This window comes from Chrysemys picta, chromosome 23 (assembly GCF_011386835.1).
Source record: "Chrysemys picta bellii isolate R12L10 chromosome 23, ASM1138683v2, whole genome shotgun sequence".
In the NCBI taxonomy this organism is placed as follows: Eukaryota; Metazoa; Chordata; order Testudines; family Emydidae; genus Chrysemys; species Chrysemys picta.
The window spans coordinates 10,721,423-10,745,157 of NC_088813.1; the positions used below are offsets into that span (position 1 = coordinate 10,721,423).

At 47.3% G+C, this 23,735-nt stretch overlaps 1 protein-coding gene across 4 annotated transcripts; it reads right to left on the reverse strand.

Moving 5' to 3' along the window:
- Window positions 1–3,522: 3,522 nt before the first annotated feature.
- Window positions 3,523–22,578, reverse strand: CEP85 (centrosomal protein 85). 4 transcript variants are annotated; one of them, XM_065576725.1, is made up of 14 exons: window positions 22,447–22,578; window positions 19,625–19,697; window positions 18,444–18,596; window positions 14,757–15,457; window positions 12,926–13,062; window positions 11,942–12,059; window positions 11,340–11,525; window positions 9,771–9,923; window positions 9,361–9,515; window positions 8,602–8,722; window positions 8,042–8,092; window positions 7,847–7,954; window positions 6,659–6,884; window positions 3,523–6,267 (listed from the first exon to the last, which is right to left on the reverse strand). In XM_065576725.1, exons 2-14 carry the CDS (start codon window positions 19,677–19,679, stop codon window positions 6,104–6,106), a joined length of 2,328 nt encoding a protein of 775 aa, XP_065432797.1. In that variant the 5' UTR covers window positions 19,680–19,697; window positions 22,447–22,578; the 3' UTR covers window positions 3,523–6,103. The 4 variants fall into 4 exon arrangements, with proteins under 4 accessions (XP_065432797.1, XP_065432798.1, XP_065432800.1 ...); XM_065576726.1 differs by having other exon boundaries at window positions 22,409–22,486; XM_065576728.1 differs by lacking the exon at window positions 7,847–7,954 and having other exon boundaries at window positions 22,447–22,575.
- Window positions 22,579–23,735: the final 1,157 nt, after the last annotated feature.

Sequence of the window (23,735 nt, forward strand, 5' to 3'; positions counted from 1 at the left end):
TATTTAAGGGCTCTTTAAGCTAGCAGAGAAAGGCAGACCAAGAACCAGTGGCTAGAAGCTGAAACCAGACAAATTCAAATTAAAAAACAAAAACTGCTAAATTTTTTTAACAGTGAAGTTGATTAACCATTGGAACAAACTCCCAAGGGAAGGGATGCTCCTTCTTGCTGTCTTCAAATCAAGAGTAGATGCCATTCTAGATGTATTTTAGTCAAACAAGGTGTTACTGGGCTCAGTACACAGGTAACTGGATGAAATTCTATAGTGGTATAGAAGAAGTCAGACTACATGATCTAGTTGTTCTCTCTGCATCTGTGAAACCCTTTTACTAGCCCTGCTACACGTAGGCATTCGATGCAGTAATTGCTTACATCAAGATTACAGACCATAAAAACCTCCGTATGCAGAGACAGCACCAAATTATGCAGCAAGTCTATGCAGAACTTCATGAAGAAACTTCCCGCCTGGGCAAAAGCAATACAAATCCTTAGGGTGCTTAAATCTAGGTGTCACCAGTGATCAGCACTATGCACAACAGCCCCAATTGCTCAATTAATATTTTTGTTACAATGGTAACTTCTCTTACAATTTCAGAGTCAAAGTGAACAAGGGCAAAGGATCACGTCAACTGAGTACATGTCGTTTCATTCCCGGTGGCTCTTACTCATCACACGCGTAGCTAAGTCCGAGCACTGAAAGATTCAAAAATTTGACCCTCGGCTATTTCAATCAGATTTCTGTGCACAACAAGTAATTCAAAAGAAAACAAGATGCATTTGGGTGGATGCATCTCAAAGTGGTGATCTGCGTCTTTTCACATACCATGCATGGAGTATTCAGCCAACAATGAAATGCCCCTACCCCAGAAAAGCTGCCCTCACTGTAGTACTTGTCCATGTAACTTGAGTATAGCATTAATATTTAAAATGTTTCAAATATTGATCAGTTCAATAGAAGTCATCAAAGTTACTTGCATAAACAGTCGAGTTTATTAAAGCAAACGTGTTGTCATTCTAGCTACAAGGCTGGTGGGATACAACACTAGGAACCACTTTATAGGTTTCCATAACCTTGATCAAACTGAGAGCTGGTATTCGGTGATGGAAGTTTGGAATTAAAAAAAGAAAGGAGAGGGAGATACTGTAGCCACAGGTCGAGTTCTCCAGATTCCACTGAAGTGCCCAAAGCCACGCTGCTGTTGTATGAATATCACAGCAACACTAATGACACAAGCTAGTTTAACTTAGGCTTGGTCTACACTACAAACTTATGGCGCTTTAACTACGTTCTCAAGGGTATGGAAAATCCATGTGCCCGAGCAATGTCGTTATACTGACCTAATCCCGTGTACACAGCGCTAGGTCAATTGAAGGGCTTCTCCTGCCGACATAAGTAGCTACCCCAACGTAGGGAGCATCTTCACTAAGCACTACAGTGGCGTAGCTGCCTGTAAGGCTTGGTCCCCACTAAGCCCCCACTTCGGACTAAGGTACGCAAATTCAGCTACGTTAATAACGTAGCTGAATTCGAAGTACCTTAGTCTGAACTTACCGCGGGTCCAGACACGGCAGGAAGGCTCCCCCGTCGATGCCGCGTACTCCTCTCGGCGAGCTGGAGTACCGGCGTCGACGGCGAGCACTTCCAGGATCGATTGCTTACTGCCGGACCCTCCGGTAAGTGAAGACGTACCCTAAGTGTAGCATAGCATTCCTTCAAGTAGTTGGTAAGCACTCTAGTGGTGCACACGGTTTTCTGCAAAGCCATCAGAAACCACTCAGAGCAGCAGAGCTAGGCCATATATGTTTGCATCCAGCCAACAAACACGAGTCCGGAGCCAACTGTGCCCAAGTGGTGTCGTCTTTGTAGTTTTTGTTATGCAGCGAGTAAAGGACACAACTCGAATCATAACACATTTTTATATCTTATGTGATTGAACAAATTTTGCCTTTTTTCCTGGTCTTAATTCAGCTAACACCACAGCAGCTATCCCATAATTTCTGTGGAAACACTGCAGCTGGATTTGCAACAACTTGGCTGGATATTGCTTTGTGACAATTTTTATATGCATATTGTATGTTTACTACCAAGGGGAAAAAAATAAAGGCTCACACCTCTGGGAGCGGCATCTCTTCATCTCAAAACAACTGCCACAGGGATGTGTCATTTGGGGGCAAACTGAGACATTGTCACGTACAGCCAGTCACAACCCAGCTCCTTATCGGAGAAGTAAGCCCACTGGGGAAGTGGTCAGAAGTGTGACGCTAGGGTGCGCAAAAAGGAAGCTTCGGATCAGGAAGTGGCATGTCCTAGCTCTTTCAGCAGAGTCTGGCCATTGCACGGATGGGGAACTGGGTGATCTGAGATTTATTTGGTCACCTACAGCCAGTCAAACCCCAGCTCCTTGATGAAGTCGTTACAAAATTAAATTTGTAATCCCATTGAAACATTTGTTACATTTTTTGAAATTTCATCTCACTCTGAAGTAATTTTAACCTTCCAATAGGGAACTGGGAGCCACAGGGACCCTGGCATAAGGCACCAACTTGTGCCTCGTGCACAGATCACTCGCTCAGTTAGCGCCCACCCTCCCCAAATCCCTATAACCTCCTCTGCTAGCCGCCATTCCCAATGCTTGTCAAGGAAAAGTATCCTTGAGAGCAACACTGCTTAGCCTAGCCAGTGGGAGGCAGAGGCAGCCAGCCTCCGCTTTCTGTTGTAATCACTCAAGTTGTACAGCCTTCTGGCCTCATGCCTCGCCCCACATGAAGGCAGTGGGCATCCTGACAACTATCCCCTTACAGCAAAGCGACTGGCACACACATCTGAGCACTCACGCCATTATCTAGCTCAGAATGCCACAGAAAGGAGGTAGGTTTCAGAGTAGCAGCCCCGTCAGTCTGTATCCACAAAAGGAACAGGAGTACTTGTGGCACCTTAGAGACTAACAAGGAGGTAGTAAGCACTGCAGTACTTGAACCAAAAATACTAGCAGTTGCAATCAAACTCTGCCTTCCTGGAGGCACGTGATTAAAAGGAAGGCACAGTTCTGTGCCCAGTTTGAGCTGCTATTTGGATCTTAAATGCTGCATGGTCAGCTTGTACTTCCCGATACAAACAGAGGAGGAACTTCTAAAAAAAGTCTTCTGCAACCTATATGGATGTGTTATTTTAGGTTACTGGTGAGACAGTTCTGCTTTCCATTGCCCCGAGTTTCCTTCATAGCCCTACATCGAAGGTTTTATTGTAAACAGTAGCTTGAATTTGTAACTCTATGCAGTGAAGAATCCTAGGGCTTGATTCATCACTGCATGGCAGTGAAACTCCCATTGATTTCAGTAGAGCAACTCTAGTGATACACCGATGAAGCAGAATATGGGACTTGATTCCGAAGTCTGTTTATAGCCGTGAAGGAAGTGGTTTCAGTTTGACAAAGCACAAGTGTTAGTAGGAACAATGCAGTGTTATGAAATACCATCCAATCCCACCTCCCTCTGCCACATCCTTGAGAAGCAGAGCCATACCCTGAATTGCTTTGCACAACAGGAACAAAGCAGCTTTATTTTATAATCCAAATACTCAGTACAAACAACCGCGTAAGACAAATATTCATATAAATATACCTGTGCTTAACTGTACAAGGAAACACCAGGCCCAAGTCAATTATTTAAACACGTCCTGCGTAAGCAATGAGACTAACCACAGTACATGGTTATTTTAGATACCTGGGTCTTGGGTGCTCTAGCCACCAAAGCTGGTGGATACCTGCTATAACCGAAGTTATTTTATTAACAAGGTATGCAAAGAACTTTTTTTTAAATACAAACCTTTGCAAAAGGATTAAAATGAAGCGCTCTCTCTCTCTCTCTCTCGCAGGCACAGTAATATGCTACCCGAGTGCCATGACACGTAGGAGCCTATCACCTCTTTCCCCAAGGACAGAAATGCAGTGCCCTGCTCTGTATCAGCTTAAGAAATGAAACCCTTATGTATTTAAGACCTAGATTCTGGTTTTGCACCAATCATTCTATGGGTGCCGCTGGGGACATGTAGCTATCTCCTCTCTTTCTCCCTGCATGTGTTTTGTGGGTATAAATGGAAACGTGGGTGAGGCTGCTTTAAAAAAGTCAGGTGCTAAATGCAGGTTCCCTGGCAGGCTAACAGCATCTCTGTTAAACAACATGGTCACCAAGGTTTCCAGTTACCCAGCAACATTCATGTTTGGTGCTGCTGGCCCTGTCGTGCCCATATTTCTCAATAGTCTGGGCAACTGACTTCAAGGAATTATCTTGGCCCACTATCTAAGTAACTCAGCAAGGGAGCTGGCTGGAGGCAACACCTGTGGAGAGATGTCATGATTATAAGCAATGATCCATGTTACACTACCAGATGCTCCAGGAAGGATAGCGTAGCTACACAGCAGGGAATGAGCCAGCTAACAAGCCACCCATCAGATACTTTTTGATCTTAGTCATGGGTAGCATATTAGCCAGGTGGTTTCCAGAACAAACATTGTGCTGGCCAGATTTCATTGGTCAATGAAGTCTGACAAAAGAGCACCAGGAACAGCATCTTCACAGAACTGGGGATCAGCCCCAAAAGAAGGATGCAAACCTACAACAGCCAAATGTTAACATGTGTCAGCAGGGTTTTCATCTGACTGAATTGACTTCTTAGCTTCTGACCCAGCCGGCCGGTTTCATCATTAGCCCCTGGGTGCTTTTCCAACTAAGCAGACATTTAGTACTTCAGAGTCACCCCTAAGGCTGAGCGCTGACAAAATATAAGAATGGAAAAGAATTTTCATGTGCTTATTTTGACATCACTCCGCTCGCAGGGTGCGGTTTCAGCTCACGTACACAAAACCAAGCAAGCTTTAATCTAGTTAGTTCAGGAACTGGAGCAGCAAAGGTGCGGCAGTGCAGGCTATACATGCGCACACGGAATCCTGGGTAATTACTTGCGCTCTAACGTACCCTGCTGCAATTTCACCAGTCTGGTCCTGAGCTAGCTTTAATCTAGCAGGTGTGTCTATGTGAGCGGCGATGGATCCCTGTGACTGCACTGTAGTCACCACCCTGCAGGACTTCTGGGAAAACCCTGTTCACATCCCAGACAGCAGCACAGCAATGATTGTCATTTCTCCCACTGAACAGCTACAGGGAGGCAGCAGAGAGCTGTCCTTCTGGGCAGAGTGTGTATGCCCAAGGCTGCTGCAGGATTGGTTTATGGCTATAAAGGCAGCTAGGAGAAAGACCAGTTCCCCCACACCCCACAGAAGATGCATTAGGGATGAAGTTAAGTAGGCGGGAAATTTCTCTAGAAGATTAAGGCACTTCAGTAGCAGTCCACTTGCTGCTCTCCACATTCAGAGCATCGTTAAAGGGATAAAATCCTAAGGCCTCATCAAGACTAGCATTTTCAGAACCCAGTTTTAGCATCACCTTTTTTCCAGCCTGTTGGCTACTGAAAGACATCAGTGGCCTATACCTGAGCAATGCAGACCTGGTTACCCGAATGGCCACACACTATTGATCCGGGGCAGAACCATATACATGGTTGTTGCAGATAAGCCTGTAACACTGTACTTCTAGGGACAATTGAACAGTGCTACTGGCGTAGCAGCTTGTCTATGAACTCCACAGACTTCCTCTGAACACTTTTGTGCAATCAGTAAGGCCAGAATATTCAGAAGGAATCTGCTTGGATTGTTTATTTACCAGAAGCCATGGCATCCGCTTCCTTTTCAGGTCAGTTTGAATCCTTGTGTTTCCATGTTCAGTATTTGACATACTTGGAAGAGAACTAGTAACTCACCCACCAGATCGAATCGGAGACTGCACCGAATCCAACGGCTCAAAGTTGCTGCAAAGTCTGATGAACAGCAAAGATCCTAAATCGTTCCAGTTAGCCAATCAGCAACTAAATGACCTTGGCATCAGAATCCCTGATTTCCTCTTGTGGATAAGCACCAGCATCTTGTACCTAAAGCATGGAGATGGTAAGGTGCTTGATAGTTTTTTCCACTACATGGGCTCTAATCTCCTCAGATTTTCAAGTATTAATTTCCAGTTGTTCCTATGCTATCCTGGGGAGAGCTTATCCATCACTGCGTGATGCAGTTGTCCCCCATATCCTGTGCATATCTGTCAGATATTGCAGTCCGTAAGTCCTCGATCTCTTTGTGAAGCTGTTTCGCCTCCATCCGTTTTTTTGCAAGCACGTCTGGGTTCAGCAAGTCATCCTTCTCCTTAAGTGAAGATTGCACAGCTGTATAGTTAGAGAATTAAATCACATCAGAGACACAGTTCTGAACAGGAGTCATGCATTAGTGAATACATCACTTTACACCAGACAAATTATGCACAGTACATGGCATTAGTTAACACCCAGCAGATCCATACAGGGAATTCAAATCTTTAAAGTCTGTGAATCAGAGGTCTGAACAGAACGACAGAGCACAGAGAAAGGCAGGCTGGCTTTTAAGACTTTTCAGCATCACCCAGCCCAGCCCTGTTTCCTGCCCCAGCTCGGGTGGAGACGGGGAACGCGACCCTGAAAAAAGTTTAGGGACCACTGATATAAACAAATTATTCTATTCCACCCAGTGCATGAACCAAAGCCCCCCCCCATACACACACAGAGTCCTTTGTGTACTTACAGTGAATGCCCAGGAGCAGGGAAAGGTTGGGATCCTTGCCCTGTGCTCTTTGAGTCACAATGCTGTAGACAGACTGCAAATCCTGTAGGCAGCTGGCCAGTTCACTGTGTAACTCATGGGCGAGATGTGCTGTCCCTACAGGAAGCGGTTGGTTCATCTCTACCTGCTGGAGGTGCTCCTGTAGGGTCAAATTCTTCTCAATCAGATCCTGGTTCTGCACTGAAAGCTGAACAAACAAAAGTCACGTTAGCCAAGTCCTATGTCAGATAGGCCGTCTGATTCTAATGGCCCCTCAGCGTGGAGCAGGCATTACAGACTTTGGTTGCATGTATATGTTTGGGAACTGTACAGACACTGTTCTCTGAATCAGGATGTTTTCTTTTCACGGGACTGGAACTTTGTGTCTTGCCAGAAGGGGTATATACCTTTAGCTGTGTGGATACTTGGTGGTGGTGGTGACCAGAAGAGTGGGTTTATATTAAGAATGTCCTCTGGATTCAAACCCAGCTAGAACAGTTTAAAGGTCAAATTTTGGGCCTGACCACCACAACACTAGTTTTTTTTTTAAATAGGAGCCTGCTTCTCTCAAAAGGGAAGAATATAAAATCAACAGGACAGGAAGCGCTTATCCCACTAGCTCCCTGGCGCCCTCAGTCTGGATAATAATGCAGTGGCTTCCAAGGGATGCCTGTGCTCTTTCCCCCTTCTCTTTGCCCAACTTGATGCAGGGTGAATTCTCCCTCAGGAGAGGCACTCAGTACTTGGGTCACTTTAAGACATCAGATGGAATTCAACCTAGAATCTTTCACTCAGGGCTTATGAAGCTCTGGTATATAGCTGTGGTGAATAAGACTTCTTTACTGCACCCTGGTGGTCACATCAGTAACTACAATCACAATCCACACTAAGTTGGGAGTTAGGGAGACAAGCTGCTGCATGGGAGCCAGGCACAACCAGATCTCAGGCATTACAAAAGCAACAACTGGGTGGCGAGATGGATGAAAAAGAGAAATCATGGTTCTAAAATAGAGACCAGGAACCCCCTTTCTAGAGCACTGTCAGGGCAGCTAGCAGACTCTGACAAGATGCAGTGAAGGAGGACCCAGCAACTGCACGTTAAGTCCCCCGCTACAAGGCAGTTCATTGTTCATTCAGCTACTGGGTTCATACACAAACTCCAATTCAGACCTCTTTCACGGCAGTGCGTAGCTGCTGCAGTGCGTTTTCTCTTCGCGTCGCCTCCTCCTTCAGAGCCTGACTTGTCCCCTCTTCCTGCGACACCTGTTCTTCCAGGCTCTGCAGCAGACCCAGGGTGAGAAGTTAGTTCAACGTATTTTATCAATGCTCCAGAATTCCCAGACCTTCAGCATTCACACCTCTCACCTTTATTCGTGAAGACAACTGCTCCAGCTTCTTCTGCTGTTTGTCCACAATCTGAAATCAAAAGCAGATGCATCTCAGAGCTGAACATGCCCAAACGTACTCAGTAATACCACTTGGGATTCTTCCTTTGATCGAATAGCTACAAATCAGTTTTTAATCACTTTAAATTACAGCCTGGTTTGTAAAGTGCTTTGAGATTCCCTAGTGGAAGGTGCTAGTAGGAATAGCAATTATGTACTGAGACTGGAGAGGCTGCATTCTTGGGGTTCCCCCTCCCTACCTGCTTCCTTTTCTGGATTCTTCAGTTTCTCATCACTTTGATGTTTAAGAGACTACTACAGAATTGTAGAGTATTCACACCAAGAATGGCTATCAGACCCCTCCAGGCGTGGCATGCTGAGAACTACTAGCGCATAGCACTTGTATAAGTACATAAGAGTTTGAATGTTAAACTTGAACCCCTGTTTTAATGCCTGATGTGGAACAGTCCAAGGAAGGAGAGAAATCTGAGTTAGTGTGGGGTAGTCTCACCCATGTCTGAGTTGTATATTCAGAGTTACCTTCCTGAGACAATCACAGTCTTTCTGCAGAGAATCATTTTCTGATTTCTGTTTCTCCACCTCCTGGACAGGTGACCCTCTGCCTGCACTCTTCACACACTGCTGCACTCTGTCCTGCAAGCTGAGATAAACAGCTCATCAAATGAACCGGCAAATATAAGAAATTTCAACAACGTGGCAGTGGTTCCCTTTTAAAGGGACAATAGGAGAAACTGACATCCTCTGCCACAGAACAGATACAGACGGGAAAAGCTTTTTCCACTGCCCTGTCAATGATCCTCCATGTGACTTGAGGCGATTTATTTCTAAGGAATAGAGGGGAGCAATCACCCCCCGTGACCCAGTCAACCATTGCCCTCTTGGCTGAGGCTGTCACAATGGGATGCTCAATTGTATCATGTGTGATATAGACACACATCCAATGGGAACTAGTCCGAGGCCACAAGCTGCTTTCACATAGCTTCAGTAGCCTCTGATGAATACGAACCAAGGGACCTGGAGCAGAAAGGCTTCATGCGTTTCCCTGAGCCAGACCTCCATTTTGGAACAGCCACAAGTTATGGTCATTCAATTTTATCTAGAAGTTACAGTCGAGCACAATATCCAGAGACTCAATACAAGCCCAGTTCATAACTACGCTGCAGTAGAAAGATGCGCTCTAGCGTATTCCACTTCTCTGTTCTCCGTCCTCAGGATTCTAGAGCTACTGCCTTCGCTCCTAGGCAGAAGTCAGGCTCGCCTTCATCTTTGGGGCTTTACCTGTGAACAGTGGAAAGCAACTCCAGTTCTTTGCGTTTTTGTGTTTCTAGCTGCATCTCCTGCTCTCTGCAGGCAGCCCGGACATCTCCAAGCTCTCTTTTCAGCGCCGTCACGGTTTCCTGCAGAGCAGAACTCTTCAGTTCCGATTCCTTTAACTGGAACAGAGAACATTGCTCAGCACTAACAAGTCTAGAGATCCTTTGCCATGTGCCACATTAGGGCTACCCTAGTAGTTGACAGGGATTTCTACTATCGCTGTGGCAATTTACAGCCCATAGCTCAGAACATTTCTCTTTCAGAAGGACAGATTGCAATTCTACTAGCCTAGTGTCTGGATTATTGGCAGCAGTAAATTGTGGCATCCAGGCTAATGCCTCAAACGCAGCACTATACAAAGGATGTCATTTTACCTGCTGATTCTGTTTCTGATGATCCTCCAGTGTTGGCAGATCAGCCAGGTAGCGCTCCAGGGTCTCAATTCTCTGCTGTCTCTCCCGGTTTTGCTCAGACTCCTTTTGGCATTTCTTTTTCAGACTGTTAATGTGTTTGTCTCTTCCCTTTACCTGCATGAAGAGACATCTGAAGGTTTGATTTGCTTATGTTATAATTTCCGTGTGTGTCTCTCTCTCTCCAGCTTATCTATCTAAGCATTTATGCAGCACCCATCACCAAGATAACAAATTGCCGCATCTCAGCACCTTTTCTTTTCACTGTTATCTGAAAGTGAACTTCATCCACTGGAAGTTATATGCTAGTTATCTGGTCAGCACATGAGCTCCTAAGCCACCCTCTGTAATTGCAGGTTTTTATTGCTGGTGAACCCAAGCAAGGAGCAGTTTCTGTACTCAAAGAAAGGATGTGCAAATACACTTGGAATTTAAAAGTTATCAAGTGCCACACACACACACACTTATAAGATGCTGCACACAATTAAAAATACAGTTAAAATTCTGAAATATAAAAATAATTAAAACCAAGCAATATGAGGTCATTAAATACACAAATTTAACACAGCCCGCAGACTCTTAGCAAGTTGCAAATAAGGTTCTGAGTGTCGCAATGCGTGTGTGCTCCTGTCCTCTGAGCTCTCTTCAAATAATCAGAGGAACTTGAGAAAATGCCACTTTGACTGAACAAACCTCTAAGGCAGCAACATAGGAGAGTTTCCCACTTTAGGAAAACTATGGGGCTCACCTAAACCCACTCCCCACAAACTGCAGATTTATGTATCATTTGTTTTTAGAACTGTAAAAATAGGATCACTGCATTTACAGGGAACAAGGACGAATAGGGCTGAGACGAACAAGAGAAGAGCGCCTCCAAATGGAGCACTCTTACTAGTACAAGGCAAGAATGGAACAGGCAGTTCTACTCAGGGTGTGACATTTATATTCCAGAATGCACAAGAAAAATAAGTAAAGGTTTAGCCTCAAAACACAACATTTTATTAATTAAGCCAAGACTCTTTCCTCACTGAATAGATCGTTTCAGCGTGTTTAAGTGTGATCCATGTGACACAAACGTGGATCCATAAGTCAGACTTTACCTCGAGCAGGGGAAGGACTTTTATGTCAAAAGAGGGAGTCCAACCTATTTCTTGTACTAACCCTTAAATTCTCCTTCACAATGAAGCCTTAATTATATTGATTTGCTAATTATAATTAAGAGAGTGTGTCTAGACAAGTCACTGATGTTACAGTGATACACACTGAAGAAAATTAAGGGGCAAAAGAAAGGCCACTCCAGATGTTTTTCTTTGCTTCTTTTTGAAAGCAAGTTGCTCCCAACTACAGCCTGATGGTGGCTGAGGTTTCTCTTTGGGGGCTGCAAGAGAAGAGAGCAGGCCCAATGACTCCACACAACAGGTGGTGGTGCCAGGAATGGCTCCTTGGGCCAATGCCAGTCACTGGGCCAACTCCCCACCCTTAAGGGGAAAAAAAAAAGGCATTGACGCAGTTCCAGAGCACCAACAGTCATACCCTCTCTTCTTGTTTCTTCAATTCTTCTGCATGCTTCTGCACGGTCTCCTTCAGTGTCTCCCGAATCAGTTTCGCATCCACCTCTGAAGCAGCCAGCTTCTTCTCCAGTTCAATCTTTTCCTTACTGAGGGATTCAGTCTTCTCAGTAAACTGTGCTCGCAGGAACGAGTTCTCCCGCTGCAGCTCCTGCCAACAGACACCCAGCAACCAGCGTAAGGGTTCCCATTGTCCACTAAACATAGCAGACCCTATTCTCCAGAACAGAAGTTACAACTCTGATGTATTATCCACCCTTCACAGCTCCCAAAGATCTTTACAGCCCCTCTTATGCACCTGCAAAATCAGCTTGCACACTGGTGCTGTTAGCCACCGGCATTAGTAGCATGACCACTGCAGTTTGTTCAGAAATCAAAGGCTCTAAATGTCAAGACCACAGAAAAACCCAGATGGGCCAGATGAATTGGCACCAGCAGACACACCTGGAATGGACTTTTACCTTGCCCACCCCTCCTATGCAGAAATAACCTGCTAAAACAAGCACACTGCAGCAAGTGGATTCAGTGCTTGCTATTTTCAACCGACTTCTTGCTGTTCCTACTTACCTGCATTCTCAACATGCAAATATCTCCATAGGGGGCAGCACAGCTAAGAAGAGCACTGTGAACCTGCAGCTCACTCTCACGCACTTTCTGCTCCAACTGGGAGATGTGCTGCCTCTGCCTGCAAAACAAATAATCAGATCAGACAATACATCCTTCTCAAACATACCCCATAGTTGTTGCCCTAGCTGATAGGACAAGGCACTCTGCCAGCTATGTAAACCCAGTACAGTCAAAAAACACACAGCTCCTCACTCAGGGCCCTCCATCATGACAAAAAACACAACTACATAGCTTAAAAATAGCCTGCAAAGGAATAACAATTTTTAAAGGCTTGAAAGCGTTTTTGTCAAAAACATGCTTGTTTTTCACGTTAAAAATTCAAGTCTTGTCTGCCCTGCAAGTTTCTACGGCGACTGGAGAATTTACTGGTGAAATTGCGTATGTCAGAAGAGTCAAGCTGAGCAAATGACCTGGGTAGGGATTTTTAGTCCAAATGTTTAAAACTTCACGCGTGTTAACACCTGACATCAATAGTCAATAAGCACTTTGGAGAAAGGAGAGATTTGTTAAAGACTCACCAGACCCAAATAAACATCCCTGAGATCCCAAAGAGGTCCTCCAGCAAAACTAGGAAGAGCAGACTTGGCATTCCAAATGTTTCTCATGTAAACAAACAGGAGAACACATTTTAAAAGCGTTTAGCTCTTCCTTCTCTGTCACAAAGCAGGAAAAACGCACAAAGGCAGTTTTTAAAAATCCTTTGCAGATCCTCTAAGTTAGCCACTGCTGCTAAGGAATCACTTGTCTCACTTCCTCACTATTCGCTTCCATGGGAATCGCTCTGAAATCTCATGGAAGACAAGGGCATTTCTTCAAACGTTTTCTTACAAGTACTATGTTATTTGTTAGTGTCGATAAAAACCCACAGGATAACACATTTCTTTTTTTTTTTTCTTTATTGCTCTCTCCTGAAATACCTCCTACCTGTCAATGAGGATCTCTTTTTCCTTAAGTAGATTCTCACTGGTGTTCAGGATACTGACCCATTGGGCTGGATCAGTGGAGTGCAGTGAAGTAGCATACATTGAAGGCTGGTGGCAAGCCGCCGCTCCATTTTGTAACTGAAAGAGAGTAGGAAGGAGAGGCATAGGGTTCACAGAAGGTAACTGCTGGGGCTATTTTGTACGCTGTGTGCTCATCTGGCATGCGAGCACGCAGAAAGTTCATCTAGTACGGCGCTATTCCAGCCTGTTTCTGGGCTCCGGGAACAAGTCATTTTGGCTGAGCTCAGGCACTGAGTTTATTGAATAATTTTAGACCACTGTGCTGGGTCACTGGAAGCCATTGGTTTCTAATATTGCTACTCACCAACTGCTCACTAAACAAATGGCTCCCCCTCCAGTGAACGCCTGATATTTTCATAAAAATCTACTTAAAATTGTTCCACAAGTCTAGATATGGAGCGAGGTTAGTCTGCTAGTTGAAATACTGAGAACCACCACCTTCTATCTGCATATGTTTCCCCTGCACTTCCCATCGGAAAGGGTAATCACCACCTGATTTAAACTATTGTGTAGCATTGCTGTGTTACGTTACATCAGGGGTGGGGAACCTACGGCACGCAGGCCAGATCCGGCCCGCTGCTTCATTTCATCCAGGCGGCAGCAAGTCTCCGCGCCACAGGCCTTGAGCCGCGGTGTCCCCTGCAGGGCTGGAGCAGCAAGCGCTGGCTCGCTGGGTTGCCAGAAGTTCAGTCGGCTTCGCGCAGCTCCAGGCATGTCCCTGTGGCCCCTGGGAGCAGGGGCAATCAGGGAAGCTCTGCACGCTGCCGCCAGCGCCAGCTCCGCAGCTCCCATTGGCCAGGAACCACGGCCATTGGGAGCTGCAGGGGCGGCGCCTGAGGGCAGCAAGCACACACAGAGATCCCTAGTCCCAGTGGGCAAGGAACCTGCCTTAGCCCCACTGCACCACCGACCAGGAGCCGCCTCAGGTAAGCGCCGCCTGGCCGGAGTCTGCACCCCGAACCCCCTGCCCCAGGTCAGAACCCCCTCCTGCACCCTAACTTCCTCCCAGACCCCGCACCCTGATCTGCATCCCAAACCCCTGCCCCAGCCCGGGGCCCCAGCCCGCACTCCAAACCTCTTGGCCCCTGCCTGGAGCCCCCTCCTGCACCCCCAGCCCCACACCAGAGCCCAGAGCTCCGGGGTGGGGCCATAAATGAGGGGTTCAGGGTGTGGGAGGGGGTGCAGGAGGGGGCTCCAGGCAGGGGCCAAGAGGTTTGGAGTGCGGGCTGGGGCACTCCAAACCTCTTGGAGCCCTCACCTCCTCCCGCATCACAACCCTCTGCCCCAGCCCAGAGCCCCCTCCCACACCCTGAACCCCTCATTTATGGCCCCACCCCGGAGCCTAGGGGAAGCCCCAAGCCTCTGTGCCCTCCCCCTCTCCAGGCTGGAGCCTCGAGCGCTAGCTTGCCCACTGGCGGGGGGGAAGCCCCGAGCCTCTGTATTCCCCCACGGGGCTGTGTGTGGCCCGCCACTGATTTTTTCTGGGGTCAGTGGACCCTGATAGAAAAAAGGTTCCCCACCCCCGTGTTACATGGTTGCCACATTTCAGTGATGTGAGGAATGACCTGTATATGTAGATAGTTTTGAGATAATTTGTATAAAAATGTGTAATAGAAGCATAAGACATTCCGCCCCCTTACTGCATTAGTCAGGAATTGTGATGACATTACATACAACTCCGAGAGAGTGGAGAGGGAAGGAGAAAGTGATTTCAAAGGGTTTTGTTGTTTAAAAAGTGGATCTTTTTCTACCTGCATCTGTTCTACTTGCAACCGTATGTTGTCCAGCTGCTGCCTCCAAGCACTGAGTTCACAGGCCCTCTGATGTGGATGCAAAGTGCAAGGCTCCTGCCTCCACACCTGAGACTGAGCCGCCATTGGTTTCGAAAAGACGTTATTGGGCTGAAATCCCAATGGCATCAGTCTGCTCCCAGTGGGCCAAGTACCATTTCGTGGCTCACAGGCTTCACTGGCCCCAGTTGCTGGTTTAGTCTCTGGCAGCACTTTGTAAGTGGAAATCAAGCTTGGATCCTGGAACTTGTGGGCCGGGTCCGCGTGCAGCGTATCCAGCAAACCAGATTGATTAAGGGTAGGCTCAATGGCAGGAGTGTCAAATTTTCGAGTGTCTTCCGCTCTCAGATGATCAGAAACAGGAAACCAGGACTGCTCAAAACCATTTCCCCCAGACGTCCCGTAGAGATGCAAGAGATCCACTTGAGAGGATTTCACAGCAGTAAAACCTCCACTTCTTGTCAGCCCTCCATTTTCAGTGGACGATCTTGGTACAGCTGGTTTGGATGAAACTGGGGCACTCTGCAAAGAGCTCGGCTCACCTGTTGAGTAGAGTGTGGCGGGTGACGTACCCAACGTAGAAGGCATGACATGGGCTGTGGGGATGGTCACTTGGGTTTTGATGGGCTGAAACGAGGAACTGCTACTGGAATTCCAAAATTCTAGGGAAAGAATTTCTGAGAGTTAGAATTAAAGCAACACTTTTCAATTACAAGACAATTGCCACCTTTTCTTATCCTACTAGGAACATTTCCTAGGGTCGAGGGGCTGGGGGAGACCATACACAGTAGCAGGACAAGGGCACACTTGCACATCTGTTTTTTCCTTTATTGAAAGTTCCAGGTGCCCCATGATATTTATCTGCCCGAGTAAATGCAAAAGGGCAACAACTGCTATCATTCATCCTAGACCATTACATTTTGGTGTTAAAATTTTTTAATCAAAACTTATCGATAAACTTATCTGTCTAGTCACTTGTCAATAAATCCTGAAATTGAGTAAAAAGGCTGAAACTTACTCAAGAACTGAAAACTGAGACCATGGTTACGTTCTGCTCATCCCACAGCACAGCGACTCTGCACTGTAACTAAAAGCAATAGGAGCTAAGCCCATGATAAGCTGTAAGCCTTGCTGAGCACACACCACAGAGCCCTTGACCTTAGAACTCCCCTGGAACATGGCAACAAAACCAGCCGTTCCTAGAACTAAAAGTAATGGCCCTGTCCCACAGTCACAGGAAATGAGATCAAGTGCCGATCCGTCATCTCACGCAGCTACCAAACCTGCCTCCATGGAAGTCTGAAGTTATTCTTAGTAACTCTCAGGTTTCAATAGAGCAACAACAAGAGCTCAACTGGGCAAATACTGAAGAGCCTTCTTTCCCAAGGTGTTGATTTTTCCACTTCCCCCTATATTTGGGTACCAATGTCATGTTTCCTCGGGCTAGCCTGTTTTCTCAATGCATTGGCATAAGGCCCATCCTGATGTGCGATTTCTCCAGCCCAGCTTTGGGACAGCGAGCTCGCATTCCCATATGTTTTTAACATCAGAGTGTTGCTATGGGAAGGAATGAAGTCACAATTTTAAAGTAACTGGAATGAGGAACTATGCAGGACCCTGTCAAATGTCTCGAGCTACATAAAAGATAATATGAAGGAACGTCATCTCTCAATGTTAACAAACGGGGGGCGGGGGGAGAATCCCTACAGATATCAGCCCCACCTAGGACTCCTTCAAAGAGGAAACAGCCCTCCAAATAGACAAGAATACACATTTCAAACAGACTGAGGAGAGTCAGTGCCGATTTCTTCTTTCAAGTCTCCTAAGCTTAGATTGCAGCATCATGGTCAGGAGCTATTGAGTTCTATCCACTAGCAATGGACTCCACTGGGAATGAATCAGTCCCTGGAAGCATGGGAATGACCACCACAGCCAGTAGCATCTTATAACAAGTACGCTGATTTTAAGTCAAAATAGGATTCTAATAACTATCAGTATTGCAAGTCAATCTGGGCTCTTCGGAGAAGGGACATTGTCTTGCTGTATGTTTGTGGTGTTATCGACACCACCACCCCACTTTGAGTGCAACTGGAAATTTTCTTGTGCTGAGAAAGACTAGATGGGGAACCTCAAGGTGCAGGCATACAATACTTTGAAAAAATTATTTAAGAACACCTTGATCTTGAATCTTGTGTTGTTAGAAAATATGGCAAGTTTCAAATGGTACCATACACCTGAAGACGAATGGGAAAGTGAACAAGAAGCGTTTCTTCTAAAGAGCAATACAAGTAAACCCTCCTTATTTGTGACTGAAAGGAGCTTCAGGTTAACGAGCAGTGTCCTATGCCAGTGGTTCTCAACCTTTCCAGGTTCCTGTACCCGTCCCAGGAGTCTGATTTGTCTTGCATACCCCAAGTTTCACCTCCACTTAAAAAGCTATTTGCTTACAAACTCAGACATAAAAATACAAATGTATATCAGCACACTATTACTGAAAAATTGCTTACTTTCTCATTCTGTCTGTATGAAATTTTAGTTTGTACTGACTTCGCTAGTGCTTTTTATGTAGCTTGTTATAAAACTAGGCAAAGATCTAGATGTGTTGATGTACCCCCTGGAAGAGCTCTGCGTACCTGTGGTTGAGAACCACTGTCCTACACAAGCCTGACTACTGCCTCAGACCACACATACACAAGAGTTTGTCTCATCTAGCACGAGGGAAGGCGCAGTTTCCTATATTGCTGTAGAGTACATTACTTGCATACAATTCAAAAAGCCAACATGATGCTGTGGAAGTGTAGAAGCCTGAATTCAAACAACAGAAGGACAAGAAGTGGATCAGTTTCTCTCCCCCATTAAAAAGCAAAAACATGATTATTGCCCCATTGATAGCAATGTCAGTTTCCCGTGCTCTTAAAGTCATGGCCTTCTTGGGAAGCCTTGTGCTGAAAGGAGAACTCCAAGCTAACAATCCCCTGGTTAGGACTGGATGCAATATGAAAAGTGACCTCGCAGAATGCATCTCACTACACAATCAAAATGGTCAAGTCTAGATATCATTGAGAACTATTACACAAAAATTCCCTTGTTCTGTTTGCAGCTCAAGAGCCACAATATACCAGTCTCTATCCATTTTAATAAACGGACCATAATTCTTACAAAATACAGGTAAAGAGGAATATTGAGGCAATAGTTTTGTCCGGCATATTGTGTACAGCGAGATCCTCACACACTTTCTACTGGAAAGTATATTAATGTGAAGCAGAGGCTGAAGCTCAAGGTGTTCAGAATCCTTGTGCATCTTAAAGATTATTAATCTACCTCTGTCAAAAGTCATTTTAATTGACAAACTTGTAACTACCGTTGAAGCTAGAAATTGTAATGCAGTTTGGCTAATCCCCTTTCAAGCTTTAGATAAGATAATGAATCTCTAAACCAATATATATTTGTTTACATTTTAGGTTACAAAACTGACGGCTAAGTGTGAAAGTGTACAATAGTCTCACTACAGGATAGGTCGTCTTCCCCTCCATTTCATACGCTAGGGCTGTTTCTGTATCGGGAGGTTCTTGACGCTTGGTTTATGTTGTAAGAAGAACTAGAAAGAATTCTGCACTTTTACTATAAGGATCAGACATTCAGACTCACCCTCTGTGCTGTCTGAGCAGGAGGTCCCGATTGCTGTATCCCCACTGTCAGCCATACTTGAACAGTGACCAAAGCGACTCTGGAACTTCACAGACAGAGTTGGGGTTTTCCAGTCGGTCTCCAAAGAACAGCTCTTTTGACCTGTATTAGAGTCTGGGAAAGAGTCACACTGTGGGCATATATATAATTCAGAGTACTACCTATCAGTATTACACCGAGAGAGTGTTCCCCAAAGATCAACCTTGAGAACCTACACTGAGGGGAAAGTATCCCCAGCCTGTTCCACCTGCTCAGAGATATTTGCCAGTGAAGGAGACTGAAAGGTAATAAATGAACAAGATGACTTTGCAGCTGATTTCAAAGAAATAAAGTTTCAGATTTATTTATAGGAGACGGCAAATGGAAGAGACCTATTAAACCCATCCTTGTCCTTGCCCCTGCTGGGGTGAACGGAGGAAATATTAGAAATTAATTTTACCAAGGAGACCAACAAGCCAATTTAATTTATCAAATGGAGTTTGAACTTTTGGTTACAAAATCGTTTTTCCAGTTTAATTTAAATTCATTAAAAAAAAGAAGTGGATCTCTCCAGAATGATTAGCAAGTCAATTGCTTGAGAATCAGCATTAAGCTGTATTCACACATTTCCTTACTGGGTGGATATGAATTGTTCTTTGTTTGATTCCTCTGAAATATCACTGCTTGTGAAATCTCTTTCCTTATGGCAAATCTTCTAGCAACAGGCACAGAGGACCTAAACCAAGTCAGCAAGAGAGGAAAGGACACCACTATGGAAGATAAGAATGCAATGCATATCTCGCTGGTATCACTATGCATGTGCTCCGAAACTGAAGAAGTGGCAGAGTGACAGTGTTTGCATACGGAAGTACAGAGATAATACTGGTGATGGTAAAGATGCATTGCAATATTATCATGTTATGAACTCCCCCTTTGCTGGGTTTTAAGAGAGGTTGGTGTATGTGTAAGTGACGATCTGTCCCTGGACAGTCATGCAATTGTTTTGCAGGCACAGGATATTAACAGATCAAATAATTATTTTAAGATTTTATTTTTAATAAAAAGCTTTTGGTAAATAAGCCACGTCCTGGGTTTCCTAAGGAATCTCCTCCCAGGATATGGCAGGAGTATGACTTTTAAGGAAAACAATTCATAATTCAAACCTGTTGGACTTGTCTGCTGGAACCTCAGGTCTGGGCATTTCTCAAGGGTGGCCATCACAGCTATTCCAGTCAACTATAAAATTAAAGAAATAGAATCAACATAATCCAATCCATTTTTGCCACTGGCCAAGCAAGTATACAAATCCTACACTGACATAAATACTACAGCTACTCTTCGCTATAGGAAACATTTATCTTTAATACCATGTTTCACATTTAATTAGCACCTCCTTTCCACTACTTTTCCACTATAGAACAGCAGTTAACACTTCAAGAAGTGCAATTAGTCTGGATTAACACACTTTTCAGAAATGGAAAATGTTCTGGTTTGTAACACTCTTAAAGTGCTCAGCATAAAACCTGGCCACATGTTATACTATCTTGGTTATTTATAGGGCATCAGCCACCATAGTATCTAGGTATTCGTTCTATATCTATAGATATTCAAAATTTCCTTTTACAAACCTCAGCACTTGGCCAGTTTATTTCTGCCCTCTGAAGATTACTTTATGCAGCTACACCCAGAAACCTGGTCAGTCAGTCATAAGTGATGTTACACCATCAGCTATGATCATGCTCTATCCAGAGCATTGGTTGACTTTATTGTATATGAAATCATCTCAAACACATGAATCTCCTGCCCAGAGTATGACTATAATATCTAGCACTTGCAAACTTCTTCATTATCAAATTCAAGCTCTCATTTCCTTCAACCCTGTGAAATAATAACTCCCTATTATCCAGTCCTTGCAGGCCCCACTTTAATTAAGTAAATTTGTCATCCAAAGTCCTCATGGAAAATATTTCTATTTTGAAAACAGAGCTAATGATTTGGCACCAGTCACATGGTGAGACAGTAGGGAATGCAATGAGATATGGGGAGAAGTGGAGTTCCATTCTGAGCAAAGAGAAACAAAACTTGGTGGTTAACTCAGGTTAATGGATTATGTGTATGGCTCTACCAAATTCAAGGGCCATTCTGGGCAATTTCACAGTCATATGATTTGAAAATTAGTCAATTTCATCTTTTCAGAGGTTTTCAATGGATATTTCAGTGTTGTAACCATGAGGATCCCGACCCGAAAGGGGGTCATGGAGGGGTCGCAAATCTGTTGAGTGGGGGGGGGGGGGGAGAGTGGAGGGAGGTGTCATGGGATTGCTACCCTCACTTCTGCGCTGTCAGCAGCCCCAGAGCTTCCTGCAGCCAGCTCCCAGAGATGGAGGTGAGTCTGATCTCCTCTGTGCTGCTGGGAACACCCCAGCTGGTGGCTCCTAGCTGTGAGTTGGGCCATGCTGGGGAGGGACAGGACTTGCTCTTCCCCTGCACAGCTGCTCTGGGAGGGGGGTGGGTGATCAGACCCCCCTCAGGGAATCTCCCCCAGCTGCAGGGCACTCCTAGCAGCACAGGGAGATCAGACCTATCTCCACTTCTGGCAATCTCTTGCAGCTGCAGGAAGCCCTGGGGCTGCTACCCAGGTCAGGTACCCAGAAGTGGCTGTGCAGAGGAAGAGTAAATCCAAACCCTCCCCAGCCCGGAGGGGATTAGTAGCTGGAGACATGGTAGGAGCCCCAGCTGGGGCACTCCAGCCCTGCCCCTCCCCTCCAATTTCACAGAGAAAGTCTGATTTCACCTCTGACACTTTTTTTCATGGTCGTGAGTTTGGTAGGGTCCCAATTATGTGTTTTGACTATGGTTTTTGGTTATTAACTACAGCCCGGTTCAAACAGAAAGACATGCAGCCGACTGACATTAGACCAGTCTCTAGCAGCCGTCAGGCACAGCAGCAACTATCCAGAGTAGACCAGCCCAGGTCATGCTAAAGAGTGCAGGAGATATGAAGTGATGGAAATAACCTTAAAATCCCTCAAAATGCCTTGTCCCCACCCCCCGCTGGGGCAGCCTGGCTGCTGCTTTAAACCCCCAGCCTTAAGCTACCGGCCCAGAGCTCCAGCCAGTGTTATTCATCTGGGCGGGCAGGAATCGGGGTGAGCAGATTCAGCCCAGGACCCCAGAGCCCCGACCCACTCGAGAGAGGGGCAAAGCTGGGACTGGATGGCAGCACTTCGTGCCGGAAGTGGGCAGGGGGGAGCTGAGGGGCAGGGTTGGGGGGTGCCCCAGGATGAAGGGAGGGGTATTAGCTGACCTAAGGCGCAGGGGTGGCTGGGGAGCCTGGGGCCTGTGCGCGGGGGGCAATGGGGGGGGGGGTGGTCTGGCCGGTGGACGGGGGGCAATGGGGGGGGTGGTCTGGCCGGTGGAGGGGGGGCAATGGGGGGGGTCTGGCCGGTGGAGAGGGGGGTGGTCTGGCCGGTGGAGGGGGGGCAATGGGGGGGGTCTGGCCGGTGGAGAGGGGGGTGGTCTGGCCGGTGGAGAGGGGGGTGGTCTGGCCGGTGGAGGGGGGGCAATGGGGGGGGTGGTCTGGCCGGTGGAGGGGGGGGTAATGGGGGGGGTGGTCTGGCCGGTGGAGGGGGGGCAATGGGGGGGTGGTCTGGCCGGTGGAGGGGGGGCAATGGGGGGGTGGTCTGGCCGGTGGAGGGGGGGCAATGGGGGGGTGGTCTGGCCGGTGGAGGGGGGGCAATGGGGGGGTTAATCCCCGGGGAGAGCGGCAGGGACCGGGGCTCCAGCCCCCGGGGGTATATCTAGGGGCAGGGGCGTAGCGGGACTGGGGAGGGTCGGAGCTAGGCGGGGGGTCCCGCGTCGGGCTGCGCCCCTAGGGGGAGGCCCGGCGGGTGCGGGGAGCGGACCCCGCGGGAGGCCGGGGGGGTTACCCGGGGGATAGCAGTTACCGGGGGGAGGGGCAGAGGGAGTTTACCCGCCCCCTCACCTGGCTCCGCTCGGCTCTCGAGCTCTCACTGTCTCGCGGCGCGGACGCGCACGGAGTCGACGACCGTTACAGCCGTGCCGGGGGGCGGGGGCACCAGGCTAGCTAACCACGCCCCCACGCCGCGCCGAGCCTATCCGGAGCGTCGGCTCCGCCTCGTGCCCTCCCACCCCCTCGCCATTGGCCCGCGGGATCCGCTCCCCGCCCCAGATACATGAGCTCCGCCTTCCCGCTGGGAGCGCTGAATAACGGCAGCGCATCACGAAGAAATGTCTGCCACAGCGACCCGTAAGGAAAGGAGGCGGGGCCTAGGGCTGCCGCACCATTGCCCCGCCCCCTTCCCAACCCTCGCCTACCCCTAGCCCGCCCCTGACCCTTCTCCTCCCAAACCCCAAGTCCCACCCCTAGCCTCTGCCCCCCGCCTTGCAGCCCCACGTGGCATTGCCTGGGCTGGCCCAGGCCCCGCCCCCTAGCCCTGGGGCCACTCTCAGTTGCAGGTTTTGCAGCCAGTGTTGGAGGCTCCTCAACATCTGTTCCCTGCTCTCCTGCCCCGCCCCCCCGCCGTAAAACATCTGCACTGCCCCGTCCGCCTAGGCCAATACAGGGGTTGGTCCCCCCAGAACTCAGAGTCACCTGGTATTGCTCAATGCCGCACAACCCAGGGCTTAGCTACCCTTGAAATGCTACAGCGGTGCCGCTGTGTGACCACCACCCACATCCACGGGAGGGGGTCTCCCGGCCGCCCCCCAGAGAGGCGGTACCTGGGCCAATGGGAGAATTCTTCTGCTACGCCATGGCTCGGGTTAGCGTAACTACAGCGCGCAGGGGTGTGGACTTTGCACGCCGCTGAGCGACGTAGCTGGGTCGAGCTCACATTTTAGTGTAGACCAGGCCTATATCTCTACAAATGCACTGGAGAGATGCACTGGACTGCAGCCTGGTTAGGGCCTCTGGGCACTACCCAGTACCAATAACCAATACCAATAATACGTTATCTTGAGAAAGAAACTGTAACCTCGTTAATAACCCCCTTACTGCAAGCTAGGGGACTGGCCTGAGATGAATAGCCACTGGAACATGCTTCTATTCCAGAGCACTAAGGCCCGGAGCAGTTTCATAGCTAACAAAATTTATCATAGAAATGCAGGGCTGCAAGGGACCTTTAGAGGTCATCAAGTCCAGCCTCCCGCAGTGGGGCAGGACTAAGCCAACCTAGACCACCCCTGACAGGCGGATGCACTTCTATAGCCTGCTTTACCCTTAGCGCTAAGCACCAGATTGTAAAAAGCCAT

Bases quoted from the DNA above. Each gene is read 5' to 3' on its own strand.
- CEP85 (XM_065576725.1), bottom strand. From the start codon at position 19,679: ATGGCCACCCTTGAGAAATGCCCAGACCTGAGGTTCCAGCAGACAAGT. The intron at 13,063-14,756 runs GTAGAAAAAGAT...ACTCTCTTTCAG, and splicing joins TGCAAGTAGAACAGATGCAG to TTACAAAATGGAGCGGCGGC. The intron at 9,516-9,770 runs GTAAAATGACAT...TCTCTGTTCCAG, and splicing joins ATCAGAAACAGAATCAGCAG to TTAAAGGAATCGGAACTGAA.